The sequence below is a fragment of the Macaca thibetana genome, chromosome 4 (assembly GCF_024542745.1).
Source record: "Macaca thibetana thibetana isolate TM-01 chromosome 4, ASM2454274v1, whole genome shotgun sequence".
Taxonomy (NCBI): Eukaryota; Metazoa; Chordata; class Mammalia; order Primates; family Cercopithecidae; genus Macaca; species Macaca thibetana.
In genome coordinates this window covers 148443005-148459796 of record NC_065581.1, presented here as the reverse complement: position 1 = coordinate 148459796, position 16792 = coordinate 148443005, and the positions used below count along the sequence as shown (strand labels likewise).

General features: G+C 35.1%; 1 protein-coding gene across 2 annotated transcripts in view; it reads right to left on the bottom strand.

Annotated features, from left to right (window-relative positions):
• GPRC6A (G protein-coupled receptor class C group 6 member A) overlaps nucleotides 1-5751 on the bottom strand; it is a 33868-nt gene extending 28117 nt beyond the window's left edge. For both annotated transcript variants that reach the window (XM_050786609.1, XM_050786610.1), the window contains exon 1: nucleotides 5512-5751. In XM_050786609.1, coding sequence (XP_050642566.1) covers nucleotides 5512-5705 — 194 coding nt within the window. In that variant the 5' untranslated portion in view covers nucleotides 5706-5751. The remainder of the gene's footprint in view (nucleotides 1-5511) is intronic.
• Between the last annotated feature and the right edge of the window lie 11041 nt (nucleotides 5752-16792).

Here is a 16792-nt window from a genome sequence, read left to right as displayed (position 1 = left end):
CACCAGGTTCTTTGCTAACGCATAGCAAAGATAACCTTTACTCCAGTTCCTAATAAGTTCCTCATGTCCATATGAGACCTCTTCAGCCTGAACTTCATTGTCTATATATATCACCATTATCATTTTGGTCACAACAATTTAACAAGTCTCTAGGAAGCTCCAAACTTTTCTTCATCTTCCTATCTTCTTTGGAGCCCTCCAAACTGTTCCAACCACTATCCATTACCCAGTTCCAGAGCTGCTTCCACATTTTCAGGTATCTTTATAGCAATGCACCACCTCTCTGGTATCAATTTTCTGTATTAGCCCATTCTTGCATTGAATAAAATATACCAGAGAATGAGTAATTTATAAAGAAAAGAGGTTTAATTGGCTCATGGTTCTGTTGACTGTACAGGAAGCATGACGCTGGCATCTGCTTAGCAACTTGGGACTTGGGAGTCCTCAGGAAACTTATAATCATGGCAGAAGGCAAAGGGGGAGCTGGCACCTTACATGGCTAGATTAGGAGGAAGAAAGAGAGAGAGGGGATATGCTACACACTTTTAAACAACCAGATCTTATGAGAACTGTATCATAAGAACAGCACTAGGGGAATGGCGCTAAGCCATTCATAAGAAACTGCTCCCATGATCCAATTACCTCCTACCAGGTCCCACCTCCAACACTGGGGATTATAATTTGATATGAGATTTGGGCAAAGACACAGATCCAAACCATATCAACAACATACCAAAGCCAGTGGGATACAGCAAAAGCAGTACTAAGAAGGAAGTAAATAGCAATGAACATCTACAACAAAAAAGTGGAAAGATTTCAAATAACCTAAGAATGTACCTTAAGGAACTAGAAAAGCAAAAACACATGAAACCCAAAATTAGTAGAAGGAAAGCAATAATAAAGATCTAGCAGAACTAAATGAAATGCAGACTAAAAAATAAAAACACAAAGGATCAATAAAATGAAAAGTTGATTCTTCAAAATTTATAAATCACTAGACTAGACTAACTGAAAAAAGAAGAGAGAAGACCCAAATAAACAAAACCAGAGATGAAAAAGGAGACATTACAACTGATACCACAGAAATACGAAATATTATCAGAAACTATTAGGAACAATTACATGCTAACAAATGGAAAAACCTAGAGGAAATGTGAAAATTCCTGGAAACATACAGTCTACCAAGATTAAATCAGGAAGAAATAGCAAACCTGAGCAGACCAATAACAAATAGCAAGATTAAATCATCAGTAATAAAAAGCCCCAGTAAATAATAGCTCAGAACCAGATGGATTGCTGCTGAATTCTACCAAACATATAAAGAAGAAATATTAGTAATCTTCCTCAAACTACTCCAAAAAGTTCAAGAGGACGGAATTCTCTCCAACTTATTCTATGAGGCCAGCATTACCCTAATGCCAAAACCAGATAAGGACACAATAAAAACAGAAAACCATAGACCAATATCTCTGATGAACATACACACAAAAATCCTCAAAAAATACTAGCAAATAGAATTCAACAGTGTATCACAAAGATAATACACCATGATTAAGTGTAATATCAACCATGCAAGGATAGTTTAACATATACAAATCAGTAAAAGTAATACATCACATCAACAGGATGAAGGACAGAAACTATGTGATCGTCTCAATAGATGTAGAAAAAGTATTTGATAAAATACAACACCTTTCACGATAAAACCTCTCAACAAACTAGGCACAGATGGAACATACTTCAAATTAATAAAGTCCATATATGACAAACCCATAGTTAACATCATACCGACTGGGTAAAGTGGAAAGCCTTTTCTCTAAGAAGTAGAGCAAGACAAGGATGCCCACCTTCACCAGTCTTATTCAACATAGTATTGGAAGTCCTGGCCAAAGCAATCAGGCAAGAGAAGAAACAAATGGCACACACATTGAAATAGAGGAAGTCAAATTGTCCCTCTTTGCAGTTGACATTATCTTATATTTAGAAATACCAAAAGACTCCACAAAAAAACCTCTTAGAGCTTATAAACAAATTCAGTAAAGTTTCAGGATGCAATATCAACATATAAAAATCAATAGCATTTTTGTACACCAGTAGTGAAATAGCTGAAAAAAAAATCAAGAAAGCAATCCCATTTACAACAGCTACAAAAAAATACATAGGAATAAATTTAACCAAGGAGGTGAAAGATCTCTACAAGGAAAACTGCAGAATGCTGATGAAAGTAATCGAAAAGAACACAAATAAATGGAGAGATATCTCATGCTCAAGGATCAGAAAAAATAATAGTGTTAAAATGACCATAATGCCCAAAGCAACATACACAGTAAATGCAATCCCTATTAAATGTCAATATCATTTTTCACAAATATTTAAAAAATCCTAAAATTAATATGGAACAACAACAACAAAAAAGCCAGAATAGCCACAGCAATCCTGAGCAAAATGAACAAAGCTGGAGGCATCAAACTACCTGACAAAATTATATCACAAATTTATAGTAACCAAAACAGCATGGTATAAAAATAGACACATAGACCATGGGAAACAGGATAGACAACTAAAAAATAAATCCACATATTTATTACCAACTGATTTTTGACAAAGGAGCCAAGAACATATTCAGGGGAAAGGACTTCAATAAATTGTACAGGGAAAATTGGATATCCATATGCAGAAGAATAAAACTGGACTCTTTTCCTTCACTGTATATAAAAATCAACTTGAGGTGGACTAAGAACTTAAACATAAGATCCCAAATTATAAAACTATTAGAAGAAAACAGGGAAAGCACTTAAGGACATCAGTCTAGGCAAAGATTTTATGGGTAAGACCTCAAAAGCACAGACAACTAAAATAAAAATGGACAAATGTTACTATATTAAAATAAAAATCTCTGTACAGGAAAGGAAACCATCAAGAGTGAAGAGACAGCCATTGAATGGGAGAAGATATTTGCAAACTATTCATCTAACAAAAGACTAATATCCAGAATATAGATGAAATTGAACAACTCAACAATAAGAAAGCAAAATCTCATTAAGAAGTGGTCAAAGAACACGAACAGATGATTCTCAAAAGAAGACATATAAATGGCCAACTGGTATATAAAAAATGCTCAGCATCACTAATCATCAAAGAAATGCAAATTGAAACCACAGTGAGATATTTTCTTACGCCAGTTAGAATAGCTATTACTAAAAAGACAAAACAAAAACAAAAACAGATGCTGACAAGGACATGTGGAAGACGGAACTCATCTACACTGTTGGAGAAAATGTAAATTAGTACAACTCCTATGGGAAACAGTATGGATATTTCTCAAAAATCTAAAAATGATAAATGTAATCCAGTAATCCTACTATTGGGTATCCAAAGAAAAGGAAATCAGTATACTAAAGGGATACCTGCACTCACATGCTTACCATAACTAACACTATTTGCAATAGCAAAGATATAGAATCAACTTGTGTCCATCAATAGAAGAAGAGATAAAGAAAATGTGCTATATATACACAACAGAATACTACTCAGCCACAAAAAGAATAAAATCATATCATTTGCAGCAACATAGATGAAACTGGAAGCCATTATGTTAAGCGAAATAACTCAGGCACAGAAAGACGAATATCATATGTTCTCACTCGTATGTGGGAGATAAAAACATTGATATCATAAAGGTAGAGAGCTGACATTATAAAGGTACTAGAGGATGGGAAGGTGGGTGGATAAAGATGGGAAGGAGAGGGGATAAAGAGAGGTAGGTTAATGTGTATAAACATATAGTTAGATAAAAGATAGAAGTTCAGTCGTTTGACAGCCCAGTTACTCTAGTTAACAACAATGTATTGTATATTTCAACATAGCCAGAAGAGAGGACTTGAATTGTTTCCAATATATAGAAGTGACAGTACTCAAAGTGATGGACACCTCAAAAAGCCTGACTTGATCATTACACATTCTAGGCATATAATAGAATACCACATGTACCTCATAAATATGTAAACTAATATGTATGAATTAAAAGAAGAGAAACATAGAAGAGAAAAAGGGTAAACGAATAGGTTGTCTGACATTAAACTGTATAATATTTTCAGAGGCCACCACGTGTAAACTCCATTAGAGTTGGAACCTCCTTGGCGTATTCACATTAGTGTGCCAGTGCCTATAATAGGGTACAGGTAATGTAGGCAATTAATAAGTAGTTGTGCAATGTTGAGTGAGTACCATTTCTCTTGATGAGTGACAAAAAGGTAAGAGATTTTCAACTGAGTGATTTTTTAAAATAGGAAATTTCCTTATTTGGTCAAATAGCTATTCAGTGTTTTCCATCCTTAATTGTTGGCCTGCAATTGCGGGCCTCAACTCTGCAGCCATTCTTTGTGTGCCAAAGTAGTGCTCTGAAAATCTTCATTAATTGTTATTATGTTTTTTACTATTCTCTGGTATTCCTGCTAATCAATGATTATGATGACAATAGCTAAAAGTGCCTAACTTTTAGGGAGAATGCCAAGAAATCTTAGTATGACAGGGGATCACATTTTATCTAAAAGTATTTTTAGAGGGCTTGGGAAATACTTCGTCGATAAAGAAAGAAAGGTAAGAGAAAAAACAAGATTAAACTTAGACACAGAAACATAAAAGTAGAATGGTAATTTTAGAGTTGGAAGGAGGCATGAAGAGCACATTCCATAGCAACAGCAGCTGATGCTGCCTGTGTCCTTAGAGATTATCCAGGCCTTTGTTTTACAGATGAGAAAATACACATGACAGTGAAACTGGAACTCAGAGTTTAAGTGATCTACCTAAGTTTACAAAATTAGCTTGTCTCAAAACTGAAATGAGAATTAGAATATCCTCTTCTCCTTAAGGAAAATCCATTTGCAACACCTTCCACCCAGCTTTACCTTTCCACATTACACTGTGCCAGTGAAATGTCTTTCTCATAGGTAAGCTCTCATGACACAAAGTGTTCATCCAGGAGGAAGGAGCACTTTGAGTTGAGGAGGGTCTTAATTTATCAGGAAAGAGTTAGACTATTTCTGGAATGAAACGAATGCAGTGTTGAAAAAAAAAATGAAATGTTAGTAAGAAAAAATTCAGCTACAGTCTATTTTAAACAAAGCATTAAATAATAGATCTGTGTTTAAAATAAAATACATGTTTTCTGTGATAGAAATACATGTGGGCTATGTATGCTTGTAGTGAAAAATAGGCCACAATGTCTTCTCAAGTGACTTCAGGCATTGTTTTATAAGGCAAAATCTAAATAAATATATTAATGAAAAGCATTCATATCCTCTGCACTTGGAAGTTGTTTCATTATACATATAGGGCTGTTATAGTACTCTTTTAAAGAAAGATTGCAAGATTAACCATATGCAACCTAAAAAATATATATGAGTTTATTTTTAAAAATGATTTAGATATTAATACAAGTCAACAGTTTATATGTCCTAGTCTCATGACAGAATCTTGAAATCTAAATGTATTTTTTGAGACTTTACTCACCCAACACACTTCTGGATTTGTGGTCGTCTGGGATAGTCTTCTGAGGACAACATTTTTTCATGAATAGCAAACAAACCTCCAATTATGATATGTCCCGGAGAAGTGGCAGCCACAAAGTCATCAGGGGTCTGGCAAGGCTGTGAAGTAGCAAGAATAATCATAAAGCAGGTAATTAGTATAATTAATAATGCCATGTTTCCATCTCATTTGCTCAGTTCATGTGAGTTCTTAAGTGCATGGAGTGCCAACAAGATTCCTATTTCACCTGTAAACACCTTATAAGGTATAGGACAGTGTCAAGGGCCAGAAACACTCAGTATTCAGATACTTGATGATAGTCAAAACAGTTATTTCACCAATAAGAACATAGACTTTTTAACACTCCAGTGTTAGAGATAATGTGATAGCAGTCATGTGATGTAAAAGCTGATAGAATTATAAACACAAGTCTAACTGTAATGGTACTTTTTCACTCTAGTGATATGTCAAGGGCCCTGAGTCACGTTGGCATTTCTTTTGAAGCAGAATGTAGAACTTTCAAGAAGCAGCAGTTTGGAAGAGTTTTTCCACTTTAGAAATAGACAGTTCTACATTTCAAAAAGGTATCACATTCAAGGCACAAATAATTCAATATAGTTTATCAGGTGTTTAGAAAAAAACATCCTGCTTTTCTTTTTCCTGAAAAGCTCTATTTAAAAAATGAAATTCAGTTAAATTTGGGTATTTGTCACTCCCACATTAGGTATTTGTCATTTCCAGTTTCCCTGTGTTAGAAATACATAGCTTTTGTGAAGATGGGTAAAACTAAAAACAAGATGAAACTTGTCTGATACAGTATTTTGCTTTGAACAAGAAAGGTCTGTTCATAGATCATTGCCATTTCCACTATTGTGGATGCTATATTTTAATAAATTTGGAACTAATTTCAGGCTATATATTCTTAAATACTTAGGAATCTGAACTAACATAATTTGATGGGTGTCTTTTGGAATTTAACAGAGGATAGAGAAACCTCAATGATGTAGTCACCATTAAGAAAAAGTTCAAAGTTTTAAAATTTATTTAATAAAATCAGTCTTTTAAAAATATTTTATTAAAAATGAATATCTCATGGGCAAGCAGTTTCAAATCCAATACATTCAGTTTGTTTGATGAGTAGCAGATACATTTAAAGAAATTTCAAAAAAATGAAAGAGTGCAATGGCCACTGTGGCATTTTTTCATTATCTAAATTAGGCTTAGATTCCATGGTCCAGTAGGGTTATACCAGCTGAGGAGTGGAGAAGTCACAGCTCATCATGCAGCTTCAAATGTTTTCTTAAGTCTTAGCATTTTTACTAATGGCAGGATTTTCTATTAGAATGAAAACCAGTTAACTTCAGTTGCCCAGAAAGTTTAACAAACATACATGAGTCTGAAGACTCTTGAAATGTTTAGCAATTACATTTTACTCATCTTAATCTTATTACTTATTGGTGTATGTGTGTGTTTGGTGTCGGATGGATTTATATTTTCATGAATTTAGTTATTTTGCTCGGATAACCTCAAAGGTCTTATGTAATTACAAGTTCAAAAATGATTTCAGGAAAACTAAACTAAAAAATGAGAAATCCAGATAATTCCCAGCAAAATTATAGTAAGTATTAAGCAACTCAGAGTGATTCTGAAGATGCATTATTCAGATGACATTTCTTTGAAAAATCAATGACAAAAGTTATGCCAATAATGTCTTTTAGGTTGCAGTTTCAACAATATTTAGGGTCTTTGTAATCTGATGAAATGTAAAGATAAGGCACTTTTAAAATTTTAATAAATATAATCTAAGTTTGAAGAACTATGTCTTTAAAGGAGCCTCCGAAGGTAGGAAAACAAAACATCTAAAAAGACTTTTGCGCTGTAAAATGAAGTATCACGTGGCAGAAAGGGCCCAAACTTTGGAATCAGATAGACCTGGGTTGCTCTGCCCACTACTTAGCTGTGTGACACTGAATGAGTTACCTAACTTCTCTGAAAAATAATTTTCTCATCTATAAAGGAGTTGAGGTACTCTATCTAACAAATATGTTGTGAGACAAGCTGGTTTGATTTGCACGGCTCCTGTATTCTAGCATGCACTGAATAATTAGTTCGTTTCCCTTCTTTCCCTTGCCAAAACTAAACTGAAAGTTATCATTTCCTAAATTTGTAGAGGTTTCTTTCTTTCTTTTTTTTTTTGAGATGGAGTTTCGCTCTTGTTGCCCAGGCTGGAGTGTAATGGCACGATCTTGGCTCACTGCAACTCCACCTCCTGGGTTCAAGCGATTTTCCTGCCTCACCCTCCCGAGTAGCTGGGATTACAAGCGTGTTCCACCACGCCTGGCTAATTTTTTGTATTTTTAGTAGAGACAGGGTTTCACCATATTGACTGGGCTGGTCTCGAACTCCTGACCTCAGGTGATCCACCCGCTTCGGCCTCCCAGAGTGCTGGGATTACAGGCACGAGCCACTGCACCCAGTCAAATTTGTAGTGCTTTCTACAGCTGGCTAAATCATTGTTCAAAGATTTTTGTCAAGCATTAAATGCATGGTAGAAATGACTTTTGTAATAGTACTACTAGCTGGTTGTTGTCACGTTGGAATGCAAATCCATTGTTAAGTTAAACTTGAAGGAAGATATAGAATATGTTAATTACTTTAGAATTCCACTGGAAACATTATCGTCACTCTTGTAGTTTCTGTTATTGGGAATAGAACTTTTAGCCATAATTTAGAATGTACAGTTACTATATTTTTTCTATTTAAAAAATCATTATAAATGACAACAATAACTACTTCTATTCCAAAAGATTTTGATTTTTATCTTAAGTAACTATTTCTGGAGGGTAAAACCTCTTAAAAATTTTTGAGATATGAATTACTGACAGGACTAGCTTATTGCTCCTTTTGATCTCAAGAGTCTATATTTCTTTGTAACTAGCCTTACCTGGAGGGCTATCTGGTTAAAATAACTTAGAGGGAAGTAAGAAAGTATCACTCCCCAAGTAATTATCATAAAGATACCATTATCCTGGTTGAACAAGCCTAGTAGGAAAATACCGTCAATGATTAAAGATACTTTATTCTAAAATGGTGAGATTGTAGCACTGAAGATGGGGTGGCTTCCCACTGATGAAAGGCTGCATGAAGATGGGATCAGGCTGGAAATGATACTCTGGGAGCAGGGGCAGGGAATGCCACATTCGCACTCAAGAAAGACCTCAAGAGGGTGAGGTTTGACACACATCTTATTTTATTTTAACATTTTATTTTTCCCTCCTGTTATTCCAGCTTCCCACTCACCCTCCTCAATTGCACACCTGTCTTTCATACTTCATTGAGTTTCAACTTAACAATGACACTACAAAATTATTTTCAGTGCTATTTGCATCTGCAATAAGATTTTTAAAACAGAAACGTCTTCAAGATTAAAGGAATCCATTTATAACAATGGCATTTCAGTTGTCTGCAAGAGGGGGTCGAGGGAGGTAGAGCGTGGCAGGGGCTCACGGGGGATCTTTAGCCCACACTAGGCAGGCAGCTGACTATGCCGCTGCACGTGGAGTCAGCCTGATGGAACAGGTCAGAGCGTGGCCTCTGGAAGGGAAGAAGCTGACACCAATGTTATGAGGGTAGATGCCAATATCTACAGCCTAGGGGGAAAATAAACAGAACTTAAGAATGACTTCTGACCCATCATTCCATATTGTCAAACTGCTTCAGTTTCCTTTTGTTTTTCAGGGCAGCATGAACAAAAATATATTTAGCCAAAACAAGCAGGTATTCAAAACACAATTTTCCAATTCCGTTTTATTTCATCAACATTAAATTTGAATGCATTTTTTTCTGCTTGTGGTGTGCCTGTCTTTCTCAATAATTCCTTATCAAGAAGTCACAGCAGGAGAGATTTTGCCCTTAAAAACACAACCATAAGCACTAAGCCATGAATCCCACAATTAGGCACGTTCAACTGGCATCTCTTGTGCTACTAGCTTACAAGCTTATTTAATCCTCCTATTATTTTCTAATTTTTCACGTGATTACTATTACCTCTTCAACTAGATTGAAGCTTTTTGAAGATTGAGATAAAAGTTTTATACTTCTTTGTGTATCTCATAGTTCAAATGGCAGGCTTTTTTATTAGGACAACTTTGGTTGTCCAGAGAGTTTAACAAACATATATGAGTTTAAAGACTCTAAATGTCTTGCAATTACATGTTACTTATTATAATGTTATTATTTACTTGTGTATGTATGCATTTAATCACATTACAAATATATTGATCAGTTTGCTCATCTTAACAGATCATCAATAAGCTCATAGTAGATAGATGAGCCCCAGAAAATGAATCCAAGCTATAGCTCTCACTAGATATGATCAGCAACTTTTACAGTCTATTGCTATTATCATTTACCCAAGAAAATAAAAATATCAATTCATATTGCTTAATAAGTATTGAATGCTAGAGGGATATCACTGCACCTTAAATGAAGAGTTCAATAAAACCTCTTCTAGAGGTAAAATTACAAGCAAAAGCCTAAATCCCCACTGGGCCCCACTGGATGCATAGCTAAGAAAGTTATTTCATTTAGCTGAATTTCAAATATGTAAAAAAGAGAAAGATTGGTCCTTAACAAGGTCATAAAATAACCAAGTCAGATTTTGGTTCTCTTGTATCTTCCCTCACCAGGTGCCCTGTTTCCCTGTACTTGCCCAGCTGGCTTATTATTCCATCACTGCACTATTTAATATTGAACTATCACTGATCACTGCAACACTCTACTTCATCCTGCTCCATTTTCTTCTCCTGCTGTACCTGGTCTGTAATTGAAATCCCCCCTAGCATTTCTTATTTAATGTGTAGTTTTAACATTAGGTAATTAATTTTCTTTAATGGGCAACATACAGCATTTTATCTTACTTAGGGTACCCTAGGAGGTCTATGGATGGACTTCATGAGAGTCTGTGAATCTTTTGAAATTGTATAAAAGTTTTGAGTGAATATGCATATGTAGATTTTTCTGGGGAGAACATTCAGTGCTGTCATCAGATTATCAAAGGGACATTTAGCCCCAGAAATGTGAAGAACCACTGTCTGTTTTATTAGAACACTGTCAAATCTATTAGAACAGATTTGAAGCCTGCTTTCAGGAAACACAGGAATGTTTTCTGAGATAATGATCCTGCCTTTGTTGTTACCTGTTTGTAACTCGAATGATCCTCACTAATCTCCCACCAACAACTTCATGTGCCTGATACACATCACCATTTAATACCATCAGCGAAAAGATTGTTAACAATGTATTATTGTCCACAAATTCCTTCTCATTCATCCAAGTGTAGAACTCAGCTAGATCACTACCCTAAGACCAGATCTGCTTACCTTACTGTGAAATAGGGAAGGTGGCAATTTTCTGGTGAAGTTAAGCAGTAGTAATAATCTATAAGGTTTTATTGGTACAGAAGAAGTCAAGTGTTCACTTTTCAAAACTATTTTCTATTTTTTAAAATTTTATTTTAAATTCCAGGATACATGTGCAGGACATGAAGGTTTGTTACATAGGTAAACATGTGCCATGGTGGTTTGCTGCACCTATCAACACATCACCTAGGTATTAAACCCAGCATACATTAACTATTTACCCTGATGCTCTCCCCTCCCCTGATCCACCCTATAGGCCCCAGTGTGTGTAGTTCCCCTCTCTGTGCCCATGTGTTCTCATTGTTTAGCTCCCACTTATAAGTGAGAACATGAAGTGTTTGGTTTCCTGTTCCTGTGTTAGTTTGCTGAGGATAACCGCTTCCAGCTCCATCCATGCCTCTACAAATAACATTATCTTGTTCCTTTTTATGGCTACATAGTATTCCATGGTGTATATGTATCACATTTTCTTTATGCAGTCTATCATTGATGGGCATTTGGGTTGATTCCATGTCTTTGCTATTGTAAATAGTGCTGCAACAAAAAATTATTTTCTAACAATCATACAAAAAATGAATTGTTATTAAAATACTTTGTTGTAAATTGAAGAGATATATATACACATATATATAAATATATATATGTGTGTGTGTCTATATATACATATATATATATAGACACACACAATTCACCCTTGGACAACATGGGTTTGAACTACATGGATACATGAATTTTCTTCTGCTTCTGCTATACCTGAGACAGTAAGACCAATCTCTCCTTTTCCTCCTTCTTCTCAGCCTACTCAAAGTGAAGGTGACAAGAATGAAGGCCTTTATGATGATTCATTTCCACTTAATGAATAGAAATATATTTTTTCTTCCTTATGATTTTCTTAATAATGTTTTATTTATTTTATTGTAAGAATATAGCATATAATACATATAACATAAGAAATATGTGTTAATCGATTGCTTAGGTTATTCGTAAGGCTTCTGGTCAACAACAGGTTATTACTAGTTAAGTTCTGGGATGCTTTGTACAGGGAAGGTGCAGCACCTCTAACCCCTGCATTGTCCAAGGGTCAACTGTATGATTTTAATATACATGTATATACATGTATATGTTCCCACCACTTCAGGGAAGAGCTCTAATCTTTTAGGATACTATCCAGCTCTGTCTTTCATTGTCTCCTATAGAATGGCAACATGGTATTCCATCATCCTCTTTCTTAGCCCCGATATTACACTACTAGTCATAAAAATTACTTCTTTCATCCAACTCAGCACTAATTGTAAAACAAGCAACCCTCCACCCCCCAAATCCCAAAGTATCTACCGGTTACTCAGCTTAGTGTTTAATCATTGCCTCATCTTCTTTTTGGGTACTGACTGAATCACTCATATTGCAACTGTATTTTCAGTAGAGTCATTAAAAAATACCAAAAGGTTTCAGTCTTTTTGTATAGCAAGTTGCATAAGCTTAAAAACCATTTTGATATCAAGCTAAAGTATAAATTCAATGAAAAATAAATCTGCCAAATTACTACTTTAGTGCCGTTGATATAAAAATTAGCTGATTGAATTTCTCTTTTCAATTTTCTGATGTATATACACATAGTCCAATTCAACAACTAACTAACTTAGCTGTCTTTTCTATGTAGTAAATAAATAATATAGGATATATAAAATAAACTTTCTTCAGGAATCACAAACTGTGCCCCTAGATCCCCACAATCTGTGATAGAACATTCCACACACAACAAATGCTTAAATTGGCAAGAAACCCAGATTACCATGTTGGACTCAAAGTTGAGGGCACATAAATCCTGCAAATGTTAATACCAGAGTATTTTCACCCTTCTTGTGTTTGATTTTGGCTACAATGTGACTTTCCTCAGAAAACGTGCTCATTTTCTTCACAGCATTTATCAATATCTATCATTGTTAGTTTTTTGTGTATTGTCTACCTCCTCCATTATTTTAAAGCTCTATAAGGACAGAGATTATATGCACATATTTACTAAAATATATTCAGCTTCTTAAACAGGACTTATGAATGGTAGACATTCAATAACTAGTTGTCAGATGAATGAACGAGTACATTGAAATAGCACAGGCATGAGTGATTACAGCTTAGACTGCTTTTCTTAACCGGGTGGATGTAGCTTTAGGAAAACTGCAATACCTGGAACAGCTCTGAAAGCTGAATGTTGGTAAGGAACACTCAGAAGCTAAAAGCAGAAACTCCAAGTTCACATTGGTTTTCTCCAGTCTGTGATGTCAGAATGAGGATTTGTTTGGGAGAATCGGTAACACCTGCTTTCCTATTTATCCATTCTTTGCGCTCCTCTCTTAATGACACAATATAGTCAGCACCTGCCTGGTTGTAAGCCCAAAAGACTTCCCACTACTTACTTGTTATTTGTTTTCAACAGACATATCCCATCATCCATCAGGTTCACAGTTCATGTTGTGAGTGTGGCGTGTTTATGTTTTAAGGATAAATAACCTTTTATATGTGCTACACATGCCACTTTAGGCTCTGTTCAGTAGCAAGAAACAGGCCAACTCAAATGAAAAGTAATTAGACAACAGATTCAGAAATTCTTTCATAAGGAATAGGCTATCAGTGAAAAGATTGTAAAAGATTGTTCAGGCATAGGAGTACATGCCATTATAGATTTCTACTTAATGTAAGGAAAAATATGAGGTTGGCAATTTTGAGTGGGCAATAGGACACTGTGTGAGAGACAATATCAGGTCTTCTTCCTTGAGATTTTAGACAACCAACAGATTTAATCCCTTAAACAAATGCAGACCACTATGGTTAGACCAGCTTGGTGAATTACTGATGATCTAGCTGCTTCAGTTGACCAGCAATCATCGAGAGTTTCCTTTGAAAGCTTACCTGTAGGACGTGATACTAGAACTCTTAAAAAAAAAAAAAAAGGTAGAAAACCCTCTCTATTATGATTAGAAAAGACAGTGTAACAGATAACCAATTTAAAAAGATAACAAATTTACCTAGGACTGCTGTATAGAATTCTGGTTGATTAGATTCTTCAATCAACAGTAGTTTTGTTTAACCGAATCCATCTATTTGTCCTCAAATACTGTAGAAATAAATGTGTATAATTCTTTAAATTGGTAAAGTAGAAAATACAAGTTGGAAACAAGAAATGAGGTTGAATCATAGATATACTTGTGCTATTATCAAATTTCTTGTGGTACAGTCACAGGTAAACTGATTACGTAGCAATTCAACGCTTTAGGAATGTATAGAGACAACTTGGATCATTTATATCAGCAATTCTGTTGTAAGAATTGCTTACTTTATCTAAATTAGCCTCAGATAATTACCTAGCAGTTGATCAAAGTTACTTTTCATTTGCCTATAGATGCTTTCTTTTCTTGTTGAAGAGGCATATTAAACCATGTCTATGATATATTCATTTATTCATCATATACTTACTGAGTGTCTACTACGTTTTAGGTATTGTTCTTAGTGCTGGAGAAACAGAAGTGAACGAAATAGGATGGAAAAAACTTATAAAGTTTACATCCTAATAGGGAAGGCAGGCAATGACAAAAATATATATTTTGTAACATCTTAGAAGGTATTAAGAAGATTTTGAAAAATAATAAAGCAGTGAAGGGCATAGGAAGTTCTAGAGTAGGGTTGACATTTTAGTCAGGCAAGTTGGTCAGTAAAGGCCTTTTTAAGAAGATAATATGTAAGCAAAGACTTAGAGCAGGTCAGGGAGGGAAGCATGTGGATGTGGGAAGTAAAAGTGATCCAGGCAGAGGTGAGTGCAACAACCTGAAGAGGGAGCCCAGCAGAATAGCACAGGGATGTGTGATGTGGAGTAAAGGGAGCAAGGGGAACATAGAATGAGAAATATTAGAGAGCTGACAGCCATATCGTAAGGGCTTTTTCAGAACTTTGTTTTTTACTTTGAAATTGGAAGTCGCTGGAAGGTTTTGACTAGCAGAGTGATATATTCTGATTTAGATTTTTAAAGATCATTTTGTCTCTGTTGAGAATAGATTGCAGGCTACTTGGTAACTCTTGTAATAATTCAGGCAAGATGATGTTGGCTCTGATAAGGCTGGTAGTAGTAAAGGAAGTGAAAAGTAGGCAAAATCGGGATATATTTTAAAAAATGGAGCCAACAGGATTTGCTGACATAATGCACATGGGATACAAGAAAAAAATGAGGAGTCAAGGATGACTACAAATTTTCATTCTGAGCAACTGGAAGCACCAAGTTGCAATTACTTCAGAAAAATAGAATGCAGGAGTAGCAGATTCAGAGTGAGAAATACCAGAATTTCAACACTGGATCTTTCCGTTTGAAATATTTATAATTCATATTTAAATAAAGGTGTCAAGGCAATAGAATATATGAGTGCAATATTCAGAAGTGATGTTTGGGTGAGAAATATAATATGAAAAGTCATCATCATGTATATGGTGTTAAGGCTATGGAACTAGAAGAGATCTTCTCATCAAATATTAGTGAAGATGTTAAAGAGATGAGGTCCAAAGTCTGACTCCTGAGACACTCCAGTGTCGAGGATAGAAACGGCAGAAGAATGAGCAGAAGCGACCAGTGAGGTAGGAGAAGACTCAGGAGGTAAAGAACACTTTCGAGGATTGATCTATATTGTCAAATGCTGCTTAGGTGAAATAAGGTGAGGACTAAAAATTGAGCACTGGGTTTAGCAATGTTAAGGACATTGATGACCTTGACGAGAGTAGTTTTGGTGAAGTAGTGGGGGATAAACTAAATGTTTGTTAGTTAGTTAGTTAAATGGCCACCTTCAGACTGATGCTTGGGTCACTGTGGATTTATCAGGTTAATATGGTGATGTTTGAAATATTCCAAAGGCTAACCTTTTAGTTCAGTTATTCGGACATCTAAATCTAATTGTTTGCCAATAATGTAGAATGAACAATATTATGTTTCAATCACTATGCTAAAAATCCAAAAGGTAGGTTATATTAATAAATGCATTTTAAATAAGAGAAATCCTAGGCTGAAGGAATTTTGTTGCTTGCTGAGAATGGCATGCCCTAAATGCTGCAGTTGGGATTCAGATCCACATCGATCTGGATCCAGAGACTGTGTTTTTATCTTTTCTACCCCATAGCCCTCTCCTAATGTCCAAGAGACACTGAAGTCATAAATGTCACATTGACTTCTGTGCTAGATGACTCCATATGGCCTTCTAGAGAATAGAGTTAATGGAGCTCATGGGTGAATTTATCATACATCCTAGGAATGCATTAAGATAAAACACCAGACAACCTCTGGTGAGATTCTTTCTTGTCTATTTCATTTAGCCAATGTGACTCTCATGGTTATTTATACCCATTGAGAAAAATTAATGGCAATTAAGTAATATAATTTTGTTTTCAGAAGTGGGAGAATGGACTGATTTACAATTGTATTCTATCTCTTAAATAATACACGATACTAAAATGTTCACAGAACTTTTCATAATAACTATCATAGTTTTGGCAGCTTAACAGTCTTCAAAAGTTTTGAGATATTGAACTTTACAAGCATTTGGAAGTATTTAAAAATTTTTAGTCATCATTTTTATGATTAAATACCTCTATCTAGTACATTAGAATAGAGGGATACAGATTCTACAAAGAAAAAGAAAGAAAGCGGAAAGCAAGGAAATCAGGAAGGAAGAACAGCAGAAGAAAGGAAGGAAAAAAAGGAAAGAAAAGAAAATTATAGGTTTCAAATTTTCTACCCTTTATAATTTTTCCAATATTCATAAAAGAATGTACTGTCGAATATTTAAATTACCTGAGGGCAGGAATTTTTG